The sequence below is a fragment of the Giraffa tippelskirchi genome, chromosome 7, assembly GCF_054371585.1.
Source record: "Giraffa tippelskirchi isolate mGirTip1 chromosome 7, T2T-mGirTip1v1.2.pri, whole genome shotgun sequence".
Classification (NCBI taxonomy): domain Eukaryota; kingdom Metazoa; phylum Chordata; class Mammalia; order Artiodactyla; family Giraffidae; genus Giraffa; species Giraffa tippelskirchi.
Window position 1 is genome coordinate 98,061,393 of NC_137281.1, and position 25,341 is coordinate 98,086,733.

At 43.6% G+C, this 25,341-nt stretch overlaps 3 protein-coding genes across 5 annotated transcripts in view; 1 reads left to right on the forward strand and 2 right to left on the reverse strand.

The window, feature by feature from the left end:
* The window catches only part of LOC145512772 (uncharacterized), a 190,105-nt gene extending 176,601 nt beyond the window's left edge, over positions 1–13,504 (reverse strand). For both annotated transcript variants that reach the window (XM_081507156.1, XM_081507157.1), the window contains exons 1-6: positions 13,341–13,504; positions 13,205–13,252; positions 12,729–12,779; positions 8,472–8,519; positions 7,175–7,257; positions 431–2,552 (exon numbers count right to left, since the gene is read on the reverse strand). In XM_081507156.1, coding sequence (XP_081363282.1) covers positions 1,663–2,049 — 387 coding nt within the window. In that variant the 5' untranslated portion in view covers positions 2,050–2,552; positions 7,175–7,257; positions 8,472–8,519; ... (1 more) ...; positions 13,205–13,252; positions 13,341–13,504 and the 3' untranslated portion in view covers positions 431–1,662. The remainder of the gene's footprint in view (positions 1–430; positions 2,553–7,174; positions 7,258–8,471; positions 8,520–12,728; positions 12,780–13,204; positions 13,253–13,340) is intronic.
* On the forward strand, positions 2,450–17,538 carry THBS1 (thrombospondin 1). Of its 2 annotated transcripts, none has more exons than XM_081507133.1 (21): positions 2,450–2,534; positions 2,799–3,358; positions 4,277–4,352; positions 4,646–4,845; positions 4,960–5,082; positions 6,101–6,194; positions 7,612–7,788; positions 8,104–8,280; positions 8,582–8,755; positions 8,986–9,113; positions 9,217–9,369; positions 9,791–10,009; positions 10,511–10,618; positions 11,158–11,317; positions 11,468–11,586; positions 13,221–13,455; positions 13,647–13,874; positions 14,042–14,313; positions 14,713–14,810; positions 14,915–15,054; positions 15,441–17,538. In XM_081507133.1, exons 1-21 carry the CDS (start codon positions 2,468–2,470, stop codon positions 15,446–15,448), a joined length of 3,516 nt encoding a protein of 1,171 aa, XP_081363259.1. In that variant the 5' UTR covers positions 2,450–2,467; the 3' UTR covers positions 15,449–17,538. The 2 variants fall into 2 exon arrangements, with proteins under 2 accessions (XP_081363259.1, XP_081363260.1); XM_081507134.1 differs by having other exon boundaries at positions 7,615–7,788.
* Positions 17,539–19,514: 1,976 nt separating this feature from the next.
* FSIP1 (fibrous sheath interacting protein 1) overlaps positions 19,515–25,341 on the reverse strand; it is a 201,463-nt gene continuing 195,636 nt past the window's right edge. The window contains exon 12 of the mRNA XM_081507144.1: positions 19,515–20,161. Within this exon, the coding sequence (XP_081363270.1) occupies positions 20,115–20,161 (47 nt within the window). The 3' untranslated portion in view covers positions 19,515–20,114. The remainder of the gene's footprint in view (positions 20,162–25,341) is intronic.

Below are 25,341 nucleotides of genomic sequence, written 5' to 3' on the forward strand. Positions count from 1 at the left end.
GAAAGGGAGGGGAGTGTATGGCTGCTGACTCTGGAATTGTCAGATCTGTTTGATGAATCATTACCTAGGACTTTCACGACAGTAATCTGATTTGACTAATCATCCAATAGAGGCTTTTATTTCAGTCTCCCAGCATGTGAAATCTGTCAGGTTTAGTAACTACTTAAGCAACAAACAACTGTCTTAGGAACATAGTTGTCATCTACTAGAGGTGTTTGCTGTGTACTGAGTAACTAGAAAACACTCCGTCACCCACATGCCCCTTGTCACACAACACTCCCACACAAGAAAAGTGAAATTGCCAGTTGGATGAATGTTTACACACGTGTGGGTGTTGGGAATCTGGCCAGGTGTGAATGCTAAGGAGGGAAGTGAACCCTAGGGCTTCCCCTGGCCCGTGGCTGAGATCCTTATTTGGTGAAGCTACTACCTGCGCCCTGGGTCCCAGGGCCAGCCTGATAGTCTGGGATCACAGCAGGGGAAGTGTGGCTGCTGACGTCCCAGCCGAAGAGATGAATGGAATTCCAGGCAGCTGGAGTCATGCTGGCTTGGGAAGGTGGCTTGGACACCAGACTTCCAATGACAGAAGCATTAAGCAAGCGGCAGCACTCATGGCAGTTGGTGCACCCACAGAAATGTAACCCACACCTCAGTTTCGGGAGCCTAAAAATGAAAAGAACGTTCAGGGAGGGAGGAGAAAAAGGAAATAAAATGATAGGAAGAAGGTAATTTATTACTCCATGAGTCTATTCTGTAAATAGTTCAAGACCCTGGAGCCAGATGGTGCTGCAAATCCTCCAACCAGGAGTCACGTTAAGCAGCACGAGTGGGCACAAAAAACTGTTTTTCAAGACACAATTTCCAATTTGGCTTTAGGAAAGTGGGTAAGAGTAAGTTTCCTTAACATTCCTGACTAGAAAGAAGCTGCCCTCTCGCGTCCCCTTGATCAGAATTCGCGCATCGCCCCCAAGCGGCCAGCCGTGGAAGCGCCGCAGCAATTGGGAGATGGCACTTTCGCGAGGACTCGGGTGGCAAGACCCAGCGGAAAGGCTGCCCAGACGCGCATGGGAAGCCGAGCCCGGTACCTGCACTGCTGGCCAGTGCGCCACCCACTCACGTCCATCGGGGGGCATGCGGAGGGCAGGCGTGGGGCGAGGGCAGGGGCGCGGCGCTAAGCGGGTCCCGTGGTCCCCACACCACCTGGATGGATGGACGAGGGTCAACCAGTACCCAAGAGGGAACTCCTTCAACTACTGATTCCCTCTTGGTCCCATTTACCCCGTTGGGCTTATTTTTTTCTGTACAAACGGGTTCGCTCCCCAAGTGTCCACCCTTCAGCCGTCGCGCAGGCATTCAAGGGGACGACTTTGCCTGAAAGCCTCTCTAAGGGACTTGGGTTGGGGGACCAGGGCCCCGTCGGCTCGGGATGCGCACAGAAGGCTTGGGACCGCTCGGCGCCAGAGCCAAAGTGCTGAGCCCGTGAGCGCCAAGGCCGCGTGGGCGGGCACCTATTTTTCTGAGAAGTTTCAGTGCTCCTAGGCCCCGACCCCCGCGGCCCCCCTTCACCTTCTAGCTGGAAAGTTGTGCGCCAGGCAGCGGGGGGCGGAGAGAGGAACCCAGACTGGCCCCCCTCCCGCTTCCTGCCCCGCGGCCTCCTATTGGTCAGAGGAAACCCCAGGAATGTGAGCGCCCCTTTAAAAGCGCGCGGTTCCTCCGCTTCGCCAGCCACTGCACTCGGGCCGGCCGCCGAGAGCCCACCCTGGCGAGCTGTCCCAGCCGCAGCCTCCGAATCCACGGCCTCCACCCCGCGCCTTTCCAGCGCTCCATCCCTTCGCTGCGCCCTTGTCGCCGGCCCCGGCCGCTGCCTCCGCGTCCGCACAGGTAAGGAGTCCCGGGCGGCCGCCGAGGACGAGTGCTGCCCTGGCCAGCCACCTGGAGCTCCCAGGCTTCAGCGCCTCCGGGACCCCGGATCTCAATACTTTCTGCCTTCCCCGTACTGTCGCTCCCAGCCTCTGGGAGACCCTTCTTGTGGAAGGGCTCTAGAGCCATCCTCTCCAGCCTTGGGGTTCACAGACTAACCTACCAGGGCACCCCAAGATTTTCTTCTTTTCCCCAAGTCCTATCAGTCCTCTAGAAAAGGACTGTGCCTCCCTGAGCCCCTAAACTACATCTCCTGGTCCAGTGTTTAACCTTAACTTTTCAAAAAAAAAGCCCCTCCCCAGGGGTTGGTCTTGCCCTCACCACCTCTTTAAAGTGGTAATCTCCCCTCAACTCTTTCTTCCTGATGCTCACTCCAAAGTAAATACGGTTGCCCCTCCTTCCAGCAAATGTGGGCCCAAAGGGGGGTCCCCAGGGCCCCAGCCCCAAGGTCAGCCAGCTTTTGCCCACACTCCCTGCGTGGCAGCCTCTGACCCTGGGCTCCGTGCTTCTTGCCGCAGGCTCCTTGCTGGGCACAAATAGCTCCACCATGGGGCTGGCCTGGGGACTCGGTGTCCTGCTCCTGTTGCATGTCTGCGGCTCCAGCCGCATTCCAGGTGAGTCTGTATAATACCCTGTGGGGGGGAGGGAAGAGGAGGAGATCGGGTTACCCCAGGTGCGCTTCCCTCCCTGTTCGCTCCTCTCAGCTGCTTCTCGCCTGAGCCCTGACCAAACCTCAGGATGCCGGTTCCCTCTGACTGTGGCGTTTAGTTTAGCTCTTCCAGTGGCTGTCAAGAGCTTTCATTCCAGCCCTCTGCCTCACCCCCACCCCCAGAGCTGAGCCCCCAGAGCTCACCATGTGTCCTGCTCTTGTCTGACAGAGTCTGGGGGAGACAACAGTGTGTTTGACATCTTTGAACTCACCGGAGCTGCCCGCAAGGGCTCTGGGCGCCGACTGGTGAAGGGTCCTGACCCTTCTAGCCCAGCTTTCCGTATCGAGGATGCCAACCTGATCCCCCCTGTGCCTGACAAGAAGTTCCAAGACCTAGTGGATGCTGTGCGGGCGGAGAAAGGTTTCCTCCTCCTGGCCTCCCTGAGGCAAATGAAGAAGACCCGGGGCACCTTGTTGGCCGTGGAGCAGAAAGACCACTCTGGCCAGGTCTTCAGCGTGGTCTCCAATGGCAAGGCGGGCACCCTGGACCTGAGCCTGACCGTGCAGGGGAAGCAGCACGTGGTGTCGGTGGAAGAAGCACTCCTGGCGACTGGCCAGTGGAAGAGCATCACCCTGTTTGTGCAGGAGGACAGGGCCCAGCTGTACATCGACTGTGAGAAGATGGAGAATGCAGAGCTGGATGTCCCCATCCAGAGCATCTTCACCAGGGACCTGCCCAGCATCGCCAGACTCCGCATTGCCAAAGGAGGTGTCAATGACAATTTCCAGGTAAGGCCACTTCGATTCCTGATCCACGGGGTCGACTGCTAGGCAGCTTATGACCAGGAGTGTGATAACAGGAGAGGCAGGGGTTCCAGTATAGGAAATAATGCCTGTGCACTAAAGCAGTGGTTCTTACACAGTAGGGAGCATCAGAATCACCTGGAGAGCTTACTAAAATGTATACTGCTCCATCCCACCCCTAGAGTTTTGGATTCAGTAGGTCTGGGATGAGGCCTGATAATATACATTTCTAACCGGGTCCAAGGTGAGGTTGGTGCTGGTGTTCTAGGGATCAGACACTGAAAACCTCTAAAGGAAACAAGAAATGGTTTTCCTGTTACTGCCTGTTCAAACCTTAAATACTCCTTATGCTCTTTGCAAGAAAATAATTTCAAATGCATAATATTGCTTGAAGTTGATACTTTTTATGAGCAGGATAAATACCACTTTGCTATTTGCTTCCTCATGGGGATGTAACCAATCCCAAAGAAAAGATTAAAATAGTGGCTATTTGCTGCTGCAGTGTTCTCCTTGCTTAAACCGCTAGATCTTTGTGTCTGTGGCTTTGAAAGTCCCACATTTAACTGTTTGACACTGGAGAGTGTCATTGTATCCTCCGGTCTCAATATCAGATTCCATTTCCTGTATCCCCAAATAGGCCGATAACTGAATTCTTTGTAAAAGACTGCAGACTTGGCAGAAGATACAATTAAGATTTTTGAAGTTATTTTGCAATTCCTGTGAATTTGGCAATTGGCCAACAGTTATTTGGTGTGTTATTTTGACACGGTGATCTTGAAAGGGAGTTCTTTTCAAATTTTAGAACATCTGTTGTGTGCTCTTCTAGCATAAACAGTCCCCCCTCCCACTGACCCCTCGGCCCCCACCAACAGTCTACAAACGGTGTGTATCCTCTGCTCACAGGGGGTGCTGCAGAATGTAAGGTTCGTCTTTGGAACCACACCAGAAGACATCCTCAGGAACAAAGGCTGCTCTAGCTGTAAGTATCCCTCTGTTTTTAGGGCATATGGGGAAAGTGAGGGCATTCCACCCAAAATAAGCTGAGAAACTTAAGCAATGGTGATTGTGCATAAATTACCCCAGGTAACATAGCTACCTTTATATAAAGGTGACCTCAAACAGTTTTCCACACTCAACGGTCCCCTCCTTTTGCATCCCTCACCCAAAATGAAATGTCTTTTACAGTTAGGATGCCTAGGGGCTGCCTAGTGGAAGCATCTACATGAAGATATTCTCCTACTTTCCTCACTGTGTTCCTTTGTTCCTTGGCAGCTACCAGTGTCTTTCTCACCCTTGACAACAACGTGGTGAATGGGTCCAGCCCTGCCATCCGCACCGACTACATTGGCCACAAGACAAAGGACCTGCAAGCCATTTGTGGCATCTCATGTGACGAGCTGTCCAGCATGGTCCTGGAGCTCAGGGGTCTACGCACCATTGTGACCACACTGCAGGACAGTATCCGCAAAGTGGTCAGTGGCCTCCACCCCCCGCCTGTTAGCAGGAGCCCCTGCATGTGTAGCCCCAATGATGCTGAGGGACTGACAGTGAGGCTAGATGCTAATAACCTTTCTCCCCCGTTTTAGACCGAAGAGAACAAAGAGCTGGCCAATGAGCTGAGGAGGCCCCCACTCTGCTACCACAACGGAGTCCAGTACAGGACTGGTGAGGAGTGGACAGTGGACAGCTGCACTGAGTGTCGCTGCCAGGTAAGGCTCTCAACAGACTGAAACACGAATTGGTGGCACACTCTCTGAAGAAAGATCCAGATGGCTGCGGAGGCTCTTTTCATGTTCCATAGCCAGAAACCCAAGTGGTGTCTTTTTCTTAAGATGCAGTTATGACATCGATAAAATCGTTTAAATGCTCAGAGGTTTTCAAAGTCTTAATTATATCCCAGGCTAAGTATAATATCTAAAAGAATGTATCTGTTTAAATATCTCAGTAACTTACCTGATTTAGTTCAAGAGCTAAGTGTTGAATATCAGGTAAGTAAAACTGAGTTGGAACTTTTTCCTCCCAACCTGATTGATATTCAGCTATGACATGGAGATTCTTTAATACAGTACTGATTGCTGTTCAGATCACTTAGCCCAACATCATTAGAACTATCCACTTACCTCAGATGGTACTTCCTGTAGCGTATGTGTCCTTCTGGCTCACCCCCTACCCAATGCCAGGGGCAGAGGGGTTTGGGGGGTGTTACCTGGCTCATTGAGCAAAGTCAAGCTTAAATACAAATCATGGATTGCCGGATTTGGGAGCCACCTTTACTAAATTCCCATTCTTGTCCAATATTATATAAAGCCATATTTATATACGAGAAAGTAAGATGCTCATTGGTCTTCTTTTCCCCATAAAGATGTAATTTAAAAATTTTAAAGTCCTGGCTGAGTTTCAGGAGTTTGATTTTAGACACAGAGTAACAAATCTGGCTCATGATATTAGGTGGTTCCAATTGCATAAATTCATGCTGTTCTGTGCATGAAGAAGTGACTAAGTGGCAACTGAGAATTCTAGAGGGATGGAGTGACAAGTAACCAGCACTAGAACTGTCTCTGCAGTACTGGCAGCTGCCAAAAGACAGGCAGATCTTTCATTAAAATCATTCCACTAGAGTGTTTATAGCCCAGACGACACTTCAACTTGTAATTGGAATGTTTCAGCATGTACGCTTCTGCTTGCAATATGCTTAGTACCCATTTCTCCTTCACTGTTGCCCTGCAGAACTCAGTTACCATCTGCAAAAAAGTGTCCTGTCCCATCATGCCCTGCTCCAATGCCACAGTTCCTGATGGAGAATGCTGCCCACGGTGCTGGCGTAAGTTCCTAAAATTGTATAACCATGCTTCAGCGACTGGATCGGTTGTACATAATGCTGGAATACCAGTCCCATCTCTGTCACATGTTTTCATTCAGTTTCTTGCTGCAGCATCTGGTTAACTGATGGCTTGTCTGCTATATAGAGCCAAAAATGCCATTATGATTAAACTTAATTACCCCCCTGGATTATGATGTAGACAATAATCTTAGTATAGTTTATTGAGTATGATTCTGTGCTTTGAGAAAAGAAGAGATGAATTGGTAGCAGCAATAGCTTTAAGTTGACTGAATTTAGAATCTGACCTTATGGCCTAGAGTCAAGAAAAATCTGCTCACTGGAGAAATTGATGGACTTAACTGGGCCTGAAAGTTCTACCCATTTTATCTACAGGCATAGGAGATCTAATTAAAAATAGTAGTTTGAGTCTCATGGCTCTGTAAGAAATTGTATTGTTCCATGGTACCCAGTCCCTGGGTTTTGCTGCCAGTATAATTAATCACTTTGCCGAGACACTGTAGTAAGTACAAGTCATAGAAATGATTTATCACAACTAAGATGCATAAAACAGGAAAGTGTCACTCACCCTTCACATCCACACACACACCTCCCCCACTCCCCGTTTTCTACACACGCAGATCACAGCTCAGAAGAACCAGTTCCCTTCAGAGATGTCAGTGACATTGGAGCTGTCATAATCATTTGTACATCGCTTTCTGTTCAGCATTCACTTCAGATGTGGGTTAAAGGGAACAAGGCTAGCTGGGGCTAGTGGAGCGCTGAATTTTGAGTCAGGGATTACTAGGAAAACTTCCAACTGATGGCAAGAGAAAACAAGTTCTCTGTCTCCTATCGGATATAGGACGTGATTGTAGTCATGGCGCCTGGGCAGATGGTAAACAAACACACTTCCCTCTTATGAAAATATGTGCGGAAAAGGCCCCAAATGCTAGGGTGAGAGGAGCAACCCGCTGACTGACCTCATGACTGATCCAGGGCCAGAGCCAACAGCGGCTCCGCGGCCTTCAGATTCATCTGCCAAACACATGGGTCTCTTGCTCTCCTGAAAGACAGAAGTGACTCCTATAAGTTGCCTAAAACCCAAGTATTCTTGGAAGCCTGGGGCTGGAAATGCCTACCAAGACATCTTAAGTCAAAAAAGGGAAACTCATTTGAAATGCAGACTGGAGGAAGGAGGCGAGGATGACTAGAAACGTATGTAGGGGAAAGGTTCAGCTGTACCGACCCAGGCAAAGCATGCAATTACCCCAAAGCTGTGCACAGAATGACCCCTTGGCCATTGTCCTAACAAATATATTGCTTTTCACTATCTGGCATGGGAAGAAAGTCCTGAGCAGAGCAGCCCAAAGAATAGCTTGTTTTCATGATAACACACTAAATGCACCCATTTGCTCAGCAGCCAGCGACTCTGCAGACGATGGCTGGTCCCCGTGGTCTGAGTGGACCTCTTGCTCTGTGACCTGTGGCAATGGAATCCAGCAGCGTGGCCGTTCCTGCGACAGCCTCAACAACAGATGTGAGGGCTCCTCTGTGCAGACGCGGACCTGCCACATCCAGGAGTGTGACAAGAGATGTAAGTGTTTGGCCACTTGGGGATGTGGGGACCTGATTTGACCTTGTTGTCACCAACAGCAACTCCAGAGCACAGTGGTTGAGGGCACAGGTTCTAGGCTCTGATCTAAGCCCAGTTCTCTGCCTTATCTGTGCACCCTTGAGCCCAGCTTACCCTCTCTGAGGCTCTTTCCTTATCTGTAAATTGGGGGTGAAAATAGTTTAAAGACTTTTAGTTTGGTGAGTTTGAAGATTTGGTTTAGAGGATGCATTTAAAGTGTTAACATAGAGCTTGGCTTGTGGGAAGCACCATATAACCATCAGGTTTGTCCTTTAGTTAAACAGGATGGCGGCTGGAGCCACTGGTCCCCATGGTCATCTTGTTCCGTAACATGTGGAGATGGTGTGATCACAAGGATCCGGCTCTGCAACTCCCCCAGCCCCCAGATGAATGGGAAGCCATGTGAGGGCAAAGCCCGGGAGACCAAAGCCTGCCAGAAAGACTCCTGCCCCAGTAAGTGCATGCATCACCTGGCATGATGCTGGCAGCTCCACCCCGCTGGCTGCCTGGCATCCGTGGGTCATGGATCGGGGAAGGTTGCTTCCTAGGGAAACTAACAGAAGCACAGTCCTGCTGGGCACAGCAGCTTCTTCTAACGACAAATAGAACCATTTCAGACTCACCCTCTTCCCAGACATCCTTACCATGTGTCAGGGTCATGGAGGTTTCTTGAACACACTCGGGAGAGTCTCCTGTGAAGGTAAAGTGTTTGAAAATTGGTCTTAGCTTTGGCCTGTGGTTCATTTTCTTACAGTCAATGGAGGCTGGGGACCCTGGTCACCATGGGACATCTGTTCTGTCACCTGTGGAGGAGGGGTACAGAAACGTAGCCGGCTCTGCAACAACCCCACACCCCAGTTTGGAGGCAAGGACTGTGTTGGTGATGTGACAGAAAACCAGATCTGCAACAAGCAGGACTGTCCCATTGGTAAGCCACACAGCCCGGGCAGCCAGGACAAAACCACTTAATGGCATGGTCAGCATTCATGGGGGTTCAACTTGGATGGTCCTGAGTGGTTTGATTAAAATGCCAGATGGATAACATAATCTCATAAGTTAGCAGTTACACAGACCCTGCAATACTACACCCCCATTTAAGTGACCAGAATGGCAGTAACAGCAGCTGAGACCCATGTTTGCCTGTCACTCTTATCTCAGATGGATGCCTATCCAATCCCTGCTTTGCTGGCGTCCAGTGTACCAGCTACCCTGATGGCAGCTGGAAGTGTGGTGCTTGTCCCCCAGGCTACAGTGGAGACGGCGTCGAGTGCAAAGATGTTGATGAGGTGAGGAGCTGGGAGCTACCAGACCTAGGAAAGCACCTCATCTGCCTTGGTCATTTCTTGTGGCAGTGTTCTCTAAACATGAACAACCCTGTTTCTTCCACAGTGCAAAGAAGTCCCTGATGCCTGCTTCAACCACAATGGAGAGCACAGGTGTGAGAACACAGACCCCGGCTACAACTGCCTGCCCTGCCCACCGCGCTTCACTGGCTCGCAGCCCTTCGGCCGGGGTGTGGAACATGCCACCACCAACAAACAGGTAGAGCAGAGAGGACTAGTAGATGGGAGTGAGGGAGGGTGTCCTTGGCTGAGATAGCCACGAAAGGGGGGAATGTCATCTCACACCCTTCAAGGAAAATGGGGAGGGGGGTGAGTGTCAGTCTAGCTTTTAGAAACAGGACTAGAAAATGAATTGTTCATCCAGCAGAGAAAATTGGTCCATCACATTTGACCATGCTGCTCTGGAGTAAGTTGTGAGCGGATGGACTCGTAAGTGCCAGGGTGATGTGCAACTTCAAGGAAAACACACATAAAGCCATGTCAGCCTATAACCTGGCATTGACTTTCCCAGGGGAGGGTGGGGAGGACTCGCACTCTTCCCATGGATCTCTGTCCAGAGGCAGTGGGGAGCTGGGGACCCTCCAAGGCTCTGCTTTAATGTCAGAATGTTGTACCCTCAGGTATGCAAGCCCCGAAACCCCTGCACAGACGGGACACACGACTGCAATAAGAACGCCAAATGCAACTACCTGGGCCACTACAGCGACCCCATGTACCGCTGTGAGTGCAAGCCTGGCTACGCTGGCAATGGCATCATCTGTGGGGAGGACACAGACCTAGACGGCTGGCCCAACGAGGACCTGGTGTGCGTGGCCAATGCAACTTACCACTGCAAAAAGGTAGCCCTGCCCTCATCCGCCTCCAGAAAACCCTTATCAAGGGAATGAGCTAAGGAATTTTAAATGCTTAAACTTTGGTAATGGAATGGAAAGATTAAATCATCCAAAGGCAGAGGAACACTAATTCTTATTAAATCACTTGGTGCCAAGAACATGAATGGGGCAGGCCCTTTGGGCAGTTGTGTTCCACAGTCGATTATGTTGTCCAAAAAGAGTTCACTTCTCTACCAAATGCCAGCAGAGCATGACCTGTGTTCCCGGTATATATAAAGTTTAGAGCATTTATACAAAGTATGTGTGTGTGTGTGTGTGTGTGTGTGTGTGTGTGTGTGTGTGTGTGTATGTGTATCCTCCAAGCAAACTTTTTTGTCTTCCCATTGAAAATACTTGCTGTCACAGAGCAGCATTCAGTTCTGTCTGCAGTGTCTCGGCGCACGCTGTAGTGCATGAGCTGAGCAAAAGGCTTGCAAACTGCAGCTGCAATGTGTCTTCTCCTTCCAGGATAATTGCCCCAACCTTCCCAACTCAGGGCAGGAAGACTATGACAAGGATGGAATTGGCGATGCCTGTGATGATGACGATGACAATGATAAGATTCCAGATGACAGGGTAAAATTGTTTTCCATTCCTCTTTCAGCTTTTGTGTTCAGCAACAGCCTGTAACCCTTAAAGATTCAACAAAATTACTGATATCTAGTCATCAGAAATTATTCATTGTGATTCTGTAGTTTTCAGATATAGATGTTGCCAAGAGAATTTTTAAATGAGGACTTTGTTTTTCATCACAGCCTGCCCTTCCCCTAGTTGGAGCAAAAAGTTACAGTGTGTGAACAAATGACACTTTGCTCCCCATATTGGCTTCAAATGTCTTCTCTGGGTCACAGTAAGGTTTTCTCTGCGTGCACTGAGAGTGGAGATGTTGAGTTTCTATTTACATCTCACTGACTCATAACCAACAGAAATTCATTTTTCATTCATTATGTCCTGGCTTTTAACTTTTGCAGTGATCATTTTACAGGGGACTTAGTATATCCACCAAGTAGAAAATGATTGTTGCAGATTTTCACAGTTACGTATATATTATGCATGTGATTTGAGGCTAGTTTCATGGACTAAGTTGTACAATGCTCTGCTTCTTCTCTTGACAGGACAACTGTCCATTCCATTACAACCCAGCCCAGTATGACTATGACAGAGATGATGTGGGAGACCGCTGTGACAACTGCCCCTACAACCACAACCCAGACCAGGCTGACACAGATAACAACGGGGAAGGAGACGCCTGTGCAGCTGACATTGATGGGGACGGTAAGGTGCTTCCTGATTCCAGCCAGCCCGTAGGCAGCTGTGATGGCATTCAGCTCTCAGCCTTGAACAGCACTGGCTATTAATGTGCAGTCTGGTTGAAACAGCTGAGGCTAAAGATTCCAGCTCTTACCTGTCCCATGTTCTCTGCAGGTATCCTCAATGAACGGGACAACTGCCAGTATGTCTACAATGTGGACCAGAAAGACACTGACATGGATGGGGTTGGTGATCAGTGTGACAACTGCCCCCTGGAACACAATCCAGACCAGGTAGGTAGATTCCTTTCAGAATCTTTCAGTAAACTGTTAGAATATCCCTTTCTAAGACTCTTTAAAAAATAGAAGAGTTTAAGTTCAAACACTTTCATTACCATGGCTATCAGTGATCTCACAGCCAATTACAACATTTTCATGTGAACAGTTTGCCTGACCTAAGCTCTTTGCAGAGTTCCATAGGTCTTTAGCATCACAGTCTTGTAACTTCAATCTTATCCTCTATAAGAAGCCCACATGATTTGCTCAGTGGAATCTACCATTGTTAAGATAAATTATACAAAGCAGAAATCTGTGACTGACAACTGTACAGGAATATTAATCATGTTTGAAACTAAGAGATGGAGGAAAATATCCCTAAGCAAGATAAAACAGCCATTTTCATGGCTCATGATATAATCTGACTGCAAGAAAATCAAACTAAAAATATTTTCCCAAACTGGAGAAATCCCTGTTTCTTTGTCATTCTTCAAGTGTTTTGGCATTGCAAACAGATAATTCTATACCGGTGCTAGGGAGTGCTGCAAACAGACATAGCCAGAACAAGTTCCATGTCTGAAGGTGTTTCTTTTCTGGTGTAATTGCTCATCATTATTTTCTTGGTGTGAAACTTAAGGCTTTTTTTTTCCTAAAAGCCATTATTCTGGAAATTTAGAAACCACCTTTTTATAAATGCAAATATTTTTAAAAGATTCAAGAAATGATAAATCCAGCTAATTTCTGGAGAAATCCAGAAACTCTCCTAATATTTGCTCTTATGACTTTCTCTAAAACAAAAAGCACCAGGATGAACTGCTCTGGGGCAATAGGGGAAATAGGGGAAAGCATGAATGATTTGGGATAGCATTCTTGATCAAATGGCATTGAGGGTCATCTGTTTTGAATTTGATTCTTACTGTAAATTAAACATCAATGCCATTTAACCTCCCTGGATAAGGTGTTGGTTCTTCAGATAATAATACAGTTTTTAACAATTAATGAATCATGTAAAAATCTTAATGGCAAAGAGCATAAATCCTGGCAAGCAAAATTGTAATTTGTGTATAAATAGTCTGTAAGCATTCCATATGTACTGAATAATGTAAAAAAAGGTACTGTGAGAAATATGGTTTTGAAAAAAATTAGAATTTTGACTTTACCTGAGCCAACACTGGACAATCCTTATGGACTAGATGTGTAAAACCAAATACCTAAAAGAGAAGAAAATGATTTATCCCACCATACAGATTACCCAGTATGTATGAAGAGCAGTGCCATGTTGCCATGATTTAATGACCTGGAGTAGAAGTTGACGTGTCAACAATTTCCTAATTGAAAATTTGAATAGAACATAAATTGTACCCAGAGCATTCAATTCATCATTAAGATATAAGTAGTTAATATGGCATTCTATCCTTAGTGATGAAATGATGCTTTCTATTTAATTTTATTTAGAAAGTTTTCTATTTTAAAAGAACTCTCAAATATCCCTTTAAAAACTGTCTAATAAAAACAAGGATCAAGAATAAAACACTTAAGATTTGTTAATATAGATGTGAAACCTCACTGGTCTTATTACACACTGGAGAATCTCCTTAAGTTTTCTTTAGCATCAGTGATTCACATCCCAACTTACCCTCTGTCTCTTTCAGCTTGACTCTGACTCAGACCGCATTGGAGACACCTGTGACAACAATCAGGATATTGATGAAGACGGCCACCAGAACAACCTGGACAACTGTCCCTATGTGCCCAATGCCAACCAGGCTGACCATGACAAGGATGGGAAGGGCGATGCCTGCGACCATGATGATGACAATGACGGCATTCCTGATGACCGGGACAACTGCAGGCTGGTGCCCAATCCTGACCAGAAGGACTCTGATGGTGAGTCACTGGTGCCACTTTTAAAGAGAGTAACTGAAACCATGGCTGTCTGGATTGAGGAAATAAAAAAAACAAAGCTGAATACATTTGAGGATGAAGAGACTAAATATTAACTTTGACAAGACAGTGAATTTCTGGTACCAGTAATGATATTTTGGAATTTCACTGAACTCTTGCCTTTTTGCCCTTAGGTGATGGTCGAGGTGATGCTTGCAAAGATGATTTTGACCAGGACAAGGTGCCAGACATTGATGACATCTGTCCCGAAAATGTTGATATCAGTGAGACTGATTTCCGCCGATTCCAGATGATTCCTCTAGATCCCAAAGGGACATCCCAGAATGACCCTAACTGGGTTGTACGCCATCAGGGTAAAGAACTCGTCCAGACTGTCAACTGTGACCCTGGACTTGCTGTAGGTGAGTAAAGAGTTCTTCAAACGAAAGGCCAGTGTGTACAGGGGAAAGAAGCAAATGTAAAAGCAGGCAGTTGCATGTGTCCCCATGAGTACTAAAAATGGCCGGAATGTGACAGAGAACCTCCTGAAGGCTGCAGGTTTTAACCTGGGTGTGGCCTCCTCTTCCAGGTTATGACGAATTTAATGCTGTGGACTTCAGCGGCACCTTCTTCATCAACACCGAGAGGGATGACGACTATGCCGGCTTTGTGTTTGGCTACCAGTCCAGCAGCCGCTTCTATGTTGTGATGTGGAAACAAGTCACTCAATCCTACTGGGACACCAACCCCACGAGGGCTCAGGGATACTCTGGACTTTCCGTGAAGGTTGTGAACTCCACCACGGGGCCTGGCGAGCACCTGCGGAATGCCCTGTGGCACACAGGGAACACCCCTGGCCAGGTGAGAACAACGCCCTGCAGGAGGGGAAGGGATGCTGTGTTTGGCCAAGCCTCCCACCAGAAAGTCTCAGACATCAAGTTCCTAGCATCACCAACTGTAGTATTAAGCTCTGCATTGTAAAAACCACCCTAGTGTCTGAGAGGGTAGCTCACTTCAGATCAAAAGGCTAAAACAGTTTTAGCCTCTTCAAACAAACAAAAATGTCAACGTCCCTTCTTTTTGCTGATATGTACATTCAAGGTTACATAGCCAATGATAAAGCCCTTGGAAAAGAATCCTACATTGCAGCCCTCTAATTTAGGTCAACTCAGTACCTTTCAAGTACCATTCCATTTCATGGAATCTAACATAAATCTCATAATGAAGCTGTTTCAACCTTTGCTTTTCCTTTTCCTCCAGGTGCGCACACTGTGGCATGACCCTCGTCACATTGGCTGGAAAGACTTCACTGCCTACAGATGGCATCTGAGCCACAGGCCAAAGACAGGTTTCATCAGGTAAGATTGCTCTGATTAAATGTCCCTTAAGTCATACTGACAGGCAGAGAGGAGAGGACCAAAAGCAAGGGTGGCACTAATGTGATTTCCTTTTTTCCCCACAGAGTGGTGATGTATGAAGGGAAGAAAATCATGGCTGACTCAGGACCCATCTATGACAAAACCTATGCTGGCGGTAGGCTAGGCTTGTTCGTCTTCTCTCAAGAAATGGTGTTCTTCTCCGACCTGAAATATGAATGCAGAGGTAGGCGCAAAATGACAGTGAATATACAGTTGAAATCCCTAGTTCAGACCAGTATCAAGAATGCCAGTCATGCGAGAGGCTATTTCTCTCTTGCTGTTGAAGACACAGTGATAAAAATGAAATAATGAAAGCCTTAGAAAGCAGAGCATAAGTTCTGGAAGGTTATGCTGTATCAAACACCTAACAACAGTTTGTGTACATTAATGTGTAATTTTACATTAATGTGTAATTTTACATTAATGTATAATTTTATAAACTGCCAATCTTAAAATATACTTTTGCCATTATAAAAGTAGAGCTGTGCCAAGGTTGTTAATGTATTAGTGGATATTAAGATGACAGTGACTCAGTTTATGTATTTATGTGTTTATATATTTATTTCACAGATTCCTAATCATCAAAAAGTTGATCAAAAGACTGATCATAACCAATGCTGGTATTGCACCTTCTGGAACCATGGGCTTTAGAAAACCCCCAGGATTGCTCCTCGCTGCCTGCCTTTGCTCTCTGCTTGCATGAGTGTGGACTCCTAGAACATGTGACTTGCCTCAAGAAAATGCAATTTTCCAAATCAGACCCTGCATTCAGCCTCTGACTGAGAAGAATCTTCCAAGGAGACAATGACTTTGGTTGGCTTTTGCAAAAGCAAAAGCAAAAGTATCCACATGCTTTGGTTGGAAGGTGCCTGTCCCACTCTGCTTTTGTCAGAGCAGAATGCGACTGTGAGGCCAGCTCTGAGCAGTGGACTCCAAAGTGTTTTCAGGCGTGTGAGAGAAGGGAGGACTCACTAGAATTGACAAACAAAACCAGCCCTGACCTACTCCCTCTGGAATGGGGGGGGCGGGGGGCCAAAGCCCAAAGGGGAGGATGCATACCCAAGAGACGATTGTATGAAGAAAATATGGAGGAACTGTTACATTTTTGGTACTAAATCATTTTCAGGGGATTGAAAGACTATTGCTGGATTTCATGATGCTGACCGGCGTTAGCTGATTAACCCACATAAATAGGCACTTAAATAGGAGCAGGGAAGGAAGGAAAAGACTGGCTTCTGGACTTCCTCCCAGATTTCCACCCCTTAACACATCACCTATAGTGACCAGAATAGGGAGTCGGAGTTAAACTAGCACAAGGCAGTACTGGCTGCCGCAGCTTGGTTGTATTGAAGTTGTCAGTTGTATTCCAGATGTAGCTTCTGCAGATGTAGCAGGAAAATAAGAAAACCTACCATCTCAGTGAGCACCAGGCTGCCTCCCAAGGTACAGGCAGCCCGTGCTTGTATTTTTATGGTTAGAAAGGCACAAAATGATCAACTAAGACATTCCTTTTCTCTCTTTTTTCCTGAATATCATGGAGTTTTCCAGTTGTCTCTTTTGGACTGTAGTTTCTGGTGTTTTAAACAAACACTTTACAATGTAAACTATTTATTTTTTACTTATTCTGGGGGAGCTGTCTGAAAGACTATTCATGGAACAGGAAGAAGCGTAAGGACTATCCATATCATCTTTGCTACAAGTCATTATGACTGTAAGATTGTAAATACAGATTATTTATTAACTCTGTTCTACCTGGAATCTAGGTTTCATATGGAAAGTGTTTGAGAGCAGGTAGTTGAGATTGATCAGCAAATCTTTCACAGGAATGGCACAAGGAAACCAGCATAGCAAGCTGCTCTTCACTTTGTGCTTTGAATGATTTGGAATTCTTCTTTTTTACTTTTTTTCCCTAGTGGAATTACTTGGTTGCCCATTTGCAAGTGTTTTTAGTTTGCAAAGAAAGCCAAGAGGCCATTAATACTGTCCTATCCCATCCCTTGTGCCTATTTCCAGGGAGATGAAAAGCATCTACATTTATTATTTTTGCCTTTTTCCAAAAGTAAAAAATGACAAAGGTGAAACTTGTATACAAATATTACCTCATTTGTTGTGTGACTGAGTAAAGAATTTTTGGATCAAACAGAAAGAGTTTAAGTGTCTAACAAACTTAAAGCTACTGTAGTACCTAAAAAAAAAAAAAAATCAATGTTGTACATAGTATAAAAATTCTTTGCAGAAAAGTATTCCCAATAAGGAAATAGCATTGAAATGTTAAATACGTTTTCTAAAAGTTGTTTTTTTCTATCATCTTGTATACCATTGCTTTATTTTTATAAATTATTTTCTCATTGCCTTTGGAATAGATATCTCAGATTGTGTAGATATGCTATTTAAATAATTTATCAGGAAATACTGCCTGTAGAGTTAGTATTTCTATTTTTATAAAATGTTTGCACACTGAATTGAAGAATTGTTCGTTTTTTGTTTTGTTGATTTGTTTTTTGCTTGTTACCCTCCTCCCTGTTTTTACTATTTGCCAATACTTTTCTAGGAATGTGCTTTTTTGTACACATTTTTATCCATTTTACATTCTAAAGCAGTGTAAGTTGTATATTACTGTTTCTTATGTACAAGGAACAACAATAAATCATATGGAAATTTATATTTATACTTACTGTATCCATGTTTACTTGTTTTCTGGCCTTATGTTATGAGGTATGGGTAAATTCTATCCTTAAACCAATAGAGCATACACAAAAAGAAATCACAGTAAATAGTAACATTCACAGTTTCTATACAATTTAAGAAGACTGAGTTGCTTAGATGACATATTTACAGGATTTGTGGAATAAAAGAACAAAACAAATTAGCCTGTCATCCTAAAAACAAGCAATGAGAAATGACCACCCCCACAAGATGTGAGACTCAAAAGGATGTAAGTTTGTATTTTACTAATGTCACTAAATATCATTTAATGAATCCTTTTCAAAGCCCAGTTCTGTTCCCAAAAACAAAAAGGAAAACAGGAGTAAAGCACATACTCACAGCTACATCTTCTGACCCATGAATGAGAACACTAGGTGGGCAACAATAGCATGCTGTAAAGAAGCTTCAGAAACATTAATGAAGGATGAATTGTTGTTGAAAAGTTGGGTCAATTCTATAGATACCACATTTTAGAGAATGACTATGCCCTTGGTCAGAAAGAGATGACTTAAGAGAGGTAGAATTGGGAATAAATCCTAAAATAAATAAATATATATACATATATATATATATATACACACACACACATATAAACGATCAACTTACTTTGTGAAGAGAAGGCCAAAGCCTTACAATAAGCAGAACCTGAGCTTCAGGTGCACTAACCATAAATGTAGAATACTGGCCAATTTTTAGTTTTAAAAAGATTTTTTAAAAATTTTAGAATAAAAATTTTTATGAGTAGATTAAAGCTCTCACTTTGAGGTCCATTAAACAAAAAGGACAGGCTGAGTGAGACAGAATCTTTTTTCCCCTTATTGACTTTTCTCTTATATATAAGTATAAATTGCATAGTCATATATAAGTCATATATAAATTGCCAAATCACTTTATGGTATCTAGGTGAAGAATCAGGAATTGGAAGGTGTTGGTTATAAGCTTTGGAAAACTGAGTTGAAAGAAATAATCTTTGAAACATAACATCATTCATTCTCAGAGCAGCTCAGCACATGAAGTCTTGGGAGAGAATTCTAATTCACGTTTAAGTAACAGAACAAAAGTAACTGACAGTATCAGGACGGGACAGAAGAAACTGGGGACTGGCGCATTCTCACCAGGCATGACCCACACGCACCCCAAGGCCGGCCTTCGAATCAGGTTGTCCTGAAACAAAGGACTTGTTAAAAATTAAAACTATGCCATCAGGGTGATAGCTCTCTCCTTCTATAGGAGTTTATTGCCATGCATTTCAGAGTTGGACTGAAGGGCAATAAACTCTAAGTCCTATGGGAATTTACAATAAAGGTGGTGCCAGTAGTTTTCTTGAGGAGTCAGAAGTAGAAAAACCTCCAATTTTAAGATCCTAAATTTATTCCTGAAATGAATTAGCTCTTGCTCTTTCATACTTTTTCTCTACCTTTTCTGGGGGCAAACACTCAGGTCTAGAGGGAACCTTAAAATAAAAACACTGCTTTTTAAAGAACATTTTCTTTCTTATCAAGGTAATCTTTCATTTAATTTGGAGCCTTCATGTTGAGTATATTATACAAATTCAGCTTGCCACTTCTTTGTTAGAGGTAAGTACCTTCAGTTTACATGCTATGGAAGGGTCTCATTCCTTTCAAGGGTAAACATAATTACTTAATCATTCTGTTTTCCTACCCTTCTGTTAAACTTTTGTAACATGAAGGTCCACTATGCCCCATATACCATTTGGAGAAATATACTACAAAGCCATTAAACTATCTCCTCGCCTTCTATCTCCCTCTCCTCTTCTCTCCCTCCCTCTCCCTCTCTCTTTCTCTCTCTCACACACACACATACATATCAATCAAATACCAGAAGCACATGGGTTCGGAAAAGACATAAAACATTCTCATAAATTCAGGTTACTGACTTGTAACTAACAAACCCTCTCTCTTAAAATAGTAATACAGCTTTTTTAAAGCTAGCTGATCTTTATTTGCTGAATTCTAAAAGGGAAACTCTGAAAGAAGATAGCAAACTAAATCTCATATATGAAATAATTCAGTCAAACTTCTGCTTATGAAAAGTACCACTACTAATAAGACAGCAAGGATAGCCTAACATTGTTTTGTTGAGAAAATTCATTTCTCTTCACAGACTTAACAGGCATTAGAGAGGAGGAAAGAAGGGAAATCGGGGTAAAACTACAAGTCATGGTCAACAAACCTGTCTAAACCCCAATAAAGTAGTAATGTGTAATATCAAATGCAAAACAAACATAAAACTTCAACTAGTTTTACCATAGCACACATACATAAAATGTTGGCTTCTATAATGCAATAAAAAACAGTTTTCCTGGGAATTTCAATGAGGAAAAACCAGTGAGCAATTTACCACAAGTCTCAAAAATATAAAAAAAATGTGATCCCAGAAAGAGAGAATCTAAACATTAAAATCGTCATTTGAGGAATGGTCTCTATAATGCAGTCACTGAATTAAAAGAATTTGGAAAAAATGTGGTTTAGCTTAATTTACCAACTCTCTTAAAAGCACAACCCAGCAAGTCAGTGCTTAAGATTCTTTACATTCTTCTGTCACATCTTCAGTCTCCTGTTCATCTGCACATTAAAAAGAATAACCAAATTTGTCAGATATCTATGCATAATTAAGAAAAATTATCAGCCTACGTTTTATAAACATTAAATCCTTTTACACATAAGATGAGTCACATTCTCATTTAATATTTATCATACAATCACCACTGTGCAACAATTTATTTAATATTGATTGAATATTAAAATCAATATTCAAAATATCCAAAATCACTGTAGATAGTGACTGCAGTCATGAAATTAAAAGACACTTGCTCCTTGGAAGAAAAGCTATGACCAACCTAGACAGCATTACTTTGCCAACAAAGGTCCATCTAGTCAAAGCTATGGTTTTTCCAGTAGTCATGTGTGGAGGTGAGAGCTGGACCATAAAGAAGGCTGAGCACCGAAGAATTGATGCTTTTGAACTGTGGTGCTGGAGAAGACTCTTGAGAGTCCCTTGGACAGCAAGGACATCCAACCAGTCAATCCTAAAGGAAATCAGCCCTGAATATTCATTGGAAGGACTGATGCTGACGCTGAAGCTCCAATACTTTGGCCACCTGGTGCGAAGAGCTGACTCACTGGAAAAGACCCTGATGTTAGGAAAGATTGAAGGCAGGAGAAAGGGACGACAGAGGATGAGATGGTTGGATGGCATCACTGACTCGAAGAACATGAAGGACCGGGAAGCCTGGTATGCTGCAGTCCATGGGGTTGCAAAGAGTTGGACACGATTGAGCGACTGAACTGAAGTGCACAGTCACCACAAGTTGTACACAAAATTTACAAGAAAAAGTGAAAGATAAGGGGCTTGCCTTCATTGAGCTTACAGCTATGGAAGAGTTTTTTGGGTTTTGAACTAAAATGGTTATGAATTTGGAAACAGGCATCAAAAAAATATTATTATCATTATTATTTGCTTTGTACTAAGATTCCAGGAAGCTGGGTGAAACAAAAAGTAAATGTGACAGTTAGGGTAGATAAGAACCGATCGCCTTTCATTTCTTCAATGTTAGAAACAAATTGTGACACTAACCAAGATGGAATGTAAATATTCTTCTAATCTTAGTAAGAAGTTTTTCATATAAGGCAGAATTGACAATGGCATCAAATAAAAGACAATAAAAGAGAATCAGGAGAAACTGGAACCCGCAGGTAGGAATGTAAATGAAGCAGCTGACTTGGGAAACGTCTGACAGTTGCTCAAAAGGTTACCATAAACCCAGCAATTCTACTCCTAGGTATATCCCCTAGAGAAATGAAAACATGTTTGAGCTCAATCCTTCCGTCATGTCTGACTCTTTGTGACCCCGTGGACTATAATCCACCAGGTTCCTCTGTCCATGGGATTTTTCAAGCAAGAATACTAGAGTGGGTTGCTATTTCCTCCTCCAGGGGATCTTCCCGACCCAGGGATTGAACCCACAATCTCCTGTGTCTCCTGCATTGCAGGCAGACTTTTTCTTTTTTTTTACTGATGGATGAGCTATCACAGAAGCCCCAAATGAAAATATGTATCTACCCAAAAACCTGCACACCAAGATTAATAGCAGAATTACATATAACAGCCAAAAAGTAGAAACAACTCAAATGTCCATCAGTTAATGAATGGATAAAGAAAATGTGGTAAATTCACACAAAAGAATATTATTCAATAATAAAAGAGTAAAGTACTGATACAGGCCACAACACGAATCAATGTTGAAAACATTATAATAAGTAAGGGGTCGGACACAAAAGGCCACATATTGTATGATTCTATTTATATGAGGTGTCCAGACTAGGCGTTTTCATAGAGTCATAAAGTAGGTTAGTGATCACCTAGGGCTGGGAGTTGGGGGAAAATGGGCAGTGACTGTGAGTGGGTACAGTATTTTTCTCTAGGATAAGGAAAATATTGTACAATTGATAGTGGTGATGAATGCAAAATTCTGTGAACATTCTAAAACCCACCGAATTGTATGGTATTGTTGAAAGGTAACCCCAAAAATGTTATATCCACATCCTGATCCCTGATACCTATGAAAGTCATCTCATTTGGGAAAAGCGTCTTTACAGATATAATTAAGTAAGGATCTTGAGACAAGAGCATCCTGTATTATACAGGTGGGACTTAAATTAATGATAAATGTCCTTACAAGAGAAAAGCAGAGGGAGATTTGAGACACATGCAGAGAGAGAATGACAATGTGAAGACAGAGTCAGAGACTGGAGTGATATGGCCACAAAGCAAAGAAGCCAAAGAATGTCAACAGCTTGAGAAAGTGGAAGAAGCAAGGAAGCATCCTTCCATAGAGCCTCCAGGCAGAGTGTGGCCTTGCTGACATCTTGACTTCAGACTTCGGCCTCCAGAACTATGAGATGATAAATTTTTGTTGTGATCATGTGTTGTGGCAACTGTAGGAAACTAACACAGGTGTTTAGAGTAGATGTCGATAAAGCTGTTATTTTAAAAATCAATCTAATATTTAACAACAAATGATTTGGAGTTTCAGAGTACAATAAGAAATGTAGTGACATTGTCAATGCATGGACAAGAAATATTAGCATGGAGAGAAAGGTGGGATGTATGAGGAGTGCACCTCAGTATCTCATGTGTGAGATGAGGAATGATAAGATCTCGGCACCACGTTTTCATAAGTGCTAGTCCTTCCATCTGGAGTGCTCTCCTTCTCACCCACCCAGTAAGTGACCACTCATCCTCAGAAGTTCAGTTCAAATGGCACCTCCCCATCTCTCCAGTCGTTCATCATTCCCTCTAGTGTTGCCAAATACTTTGTCCAGAAGCTCTTATACTTGGTCCCATATGCTGAGATTGTCTGCTTAAGTGCCTGCCTTCATCAATATCCTATGAAATAATTCAGAGCAGTGATCATGCCCTACTCACCTGATAACCTACGAACAGCATCCTTACTGAGTGAATACGATGGAACCCTGGAGCAGTGGTTTTAGTCATAACTAAACAACAGAATCACCCAGACCCCAACCTCAGAAACTGGCTTTAAAATACACAGATGCCCAGAGCCAACCCCTAGAAATTGATTTAATTCTGGAATGGAAACAAGGCATAAAACTGTTGTTAAATCTCACCTGATGATTCTAATGGGCAGTCAGAGATAAGAAGCACTGTCTAAGGGATGGACTCACTATAGCTTTACATGCCAGGCAGACCTGAGGCAGATGCCAAAGAGAGAGGTCTGAAAATCAAAAGTAAACAAAGCACAGATGATCCCATACCAGCTAGGTATGTCTCCAAATAAAATACTAGCCATGAAAAAGTAGTAGACAACTAAAGAATAGGACTTGCTTGCTCTCAGTGGTGAAGAGGAAAGTTACACACAAGAAGGAAAAGTGGGATGGCTGGGGAGGTAAGAGGACCATCTGGAGAAGGTAGTGTCTTCATTAAAATGAGAAGGAAAAGATAGTGTCTTCATTAAAATGAAATTCAAGATGATAAAGCAGGGCTTGAGCTGACAGGAAAACAAGATGCTTTCTGATATTATTTTCATCACCACCACACAGGCTGCTATTTTTTTTATATTCCTAAAATAGAGTGACTAGTAAACCATCTAATTCAGATTTTCTCACACTTCAGTGTGCATGCACCTGCTGGGGGGAATCTTGTTAAAATGCAGAATCTGACACAGTAGGTCTGGGGCTCTGCAGCTCTAACAAGCTCCCAAGGGATGCCAATACTGCTGGTCCATAAATCTAGTCTACAGTCATGATCTTCAGTAACTCTTTCCTGTTTTCATTTTACTCAATTTGAATGACGCACTGGAATCAGAAGTTCCCAATACTTGATAAAGTGATAAGTTCATTACAATTCAGTATCAAAACTCTCCAACACGCCATTGTTCATTTTATACTACTAAATAAAACAGTAGAGAAAGTGTTATTTTATGGTAGAGAAAATAATCAGGGGGGAAATAATTCTATGAAAAGTCTACCCCAAGAAGAACTGAATTAGGGAACTATAGTCAATATTTTTTTAATAAATTATAATGAAAAATAATTTCAAAAATAATATGTGTATATGTATAACTGAATCACCCTGCTATGCACCTGAAACACTGTAAATCAACTATACTTCAACAAAATACATATTAAGGAAAAAAAGAAAATTAGTTGAGAATAACTTGAAAAAATAAATTCATCAAATACGAACCCAGATAATCACGATGGTGTGATCACTCACCTAGAGCCAGACATCCTGGAATGTGAAGTCAAGTGGGCCTTAGGGAGCATCACTACGAACAAAGCTAGTGGAGGTGATGGAATTCCAGTTGAGCTATTCCAAATCCTGAAAGATGATGCTGGGAAAGTGCTGCACTCGATATGCCAGCAAATTTGGAAAACTCAGCAGTGGCCACAGGACAAGAAAAGGTCAGTTTTCATTCCAATCCCAAAGAAAGGCAATGCTAAAGAATGTTCGAACTACCGCACAATTGCACTCATCTCACATGCTAGAAAAGTAATGCTCAAAATTCTCCAAGCCAGACTTCAGCAATACGTGAACCGTGAACTTCCAGATGTTCAAGCGGGTTTTAGAAAAGGCAGAGGAACCAGAGATCAAATTGCAAACATCCACTGGATCACTGAAAAAGCAAGAGAGTTCCAGAAAAACATCTATTTCTGCTTTACTGACTATGCCAAAGCCTTTGACTGTGTGGATCACAATAAACTGTGGAAAATTTTGAAAGAGATGGGAATACCAGACCACCTGACCTGTCTCTTGAGAAACCTGTATGCAGGTCAGGAAGCAACAGTTAGAACTGGACATGGAACAACAGACTGGTTCCAAATAGGAAAAGGAGTACGTCAAGGCTGTATATTGTCATCCTGCTTATTTAACTTATATGCAGAGTACATCATGAGAAATGCTGGGCTGGAAGAAACACAAGCTGGAATCAAGATTGCTGGGAGAAATATCAATAACCTCAGATATGCAGATGACACCACCCTTATGGCAGAAAGTGAAGAAGAACTCAAGAGCCTCTTGATGAAAGTGAAAGAGGAGAGTGAAAAAGTTGGCCTAAAGTTCAACATTCAGACAACTAAGATCATGGCATCTGGTCCCATCACTTCATGGGAAACAGATAGGGAAACAGTGGAAACTGTGTCAGAATTTTTTGGGGGGGGCTCCAAAGTCACTGCTGATGGTGATTGCAGCCATGAAATTAAAAGACGCTTACTCCTCGGAA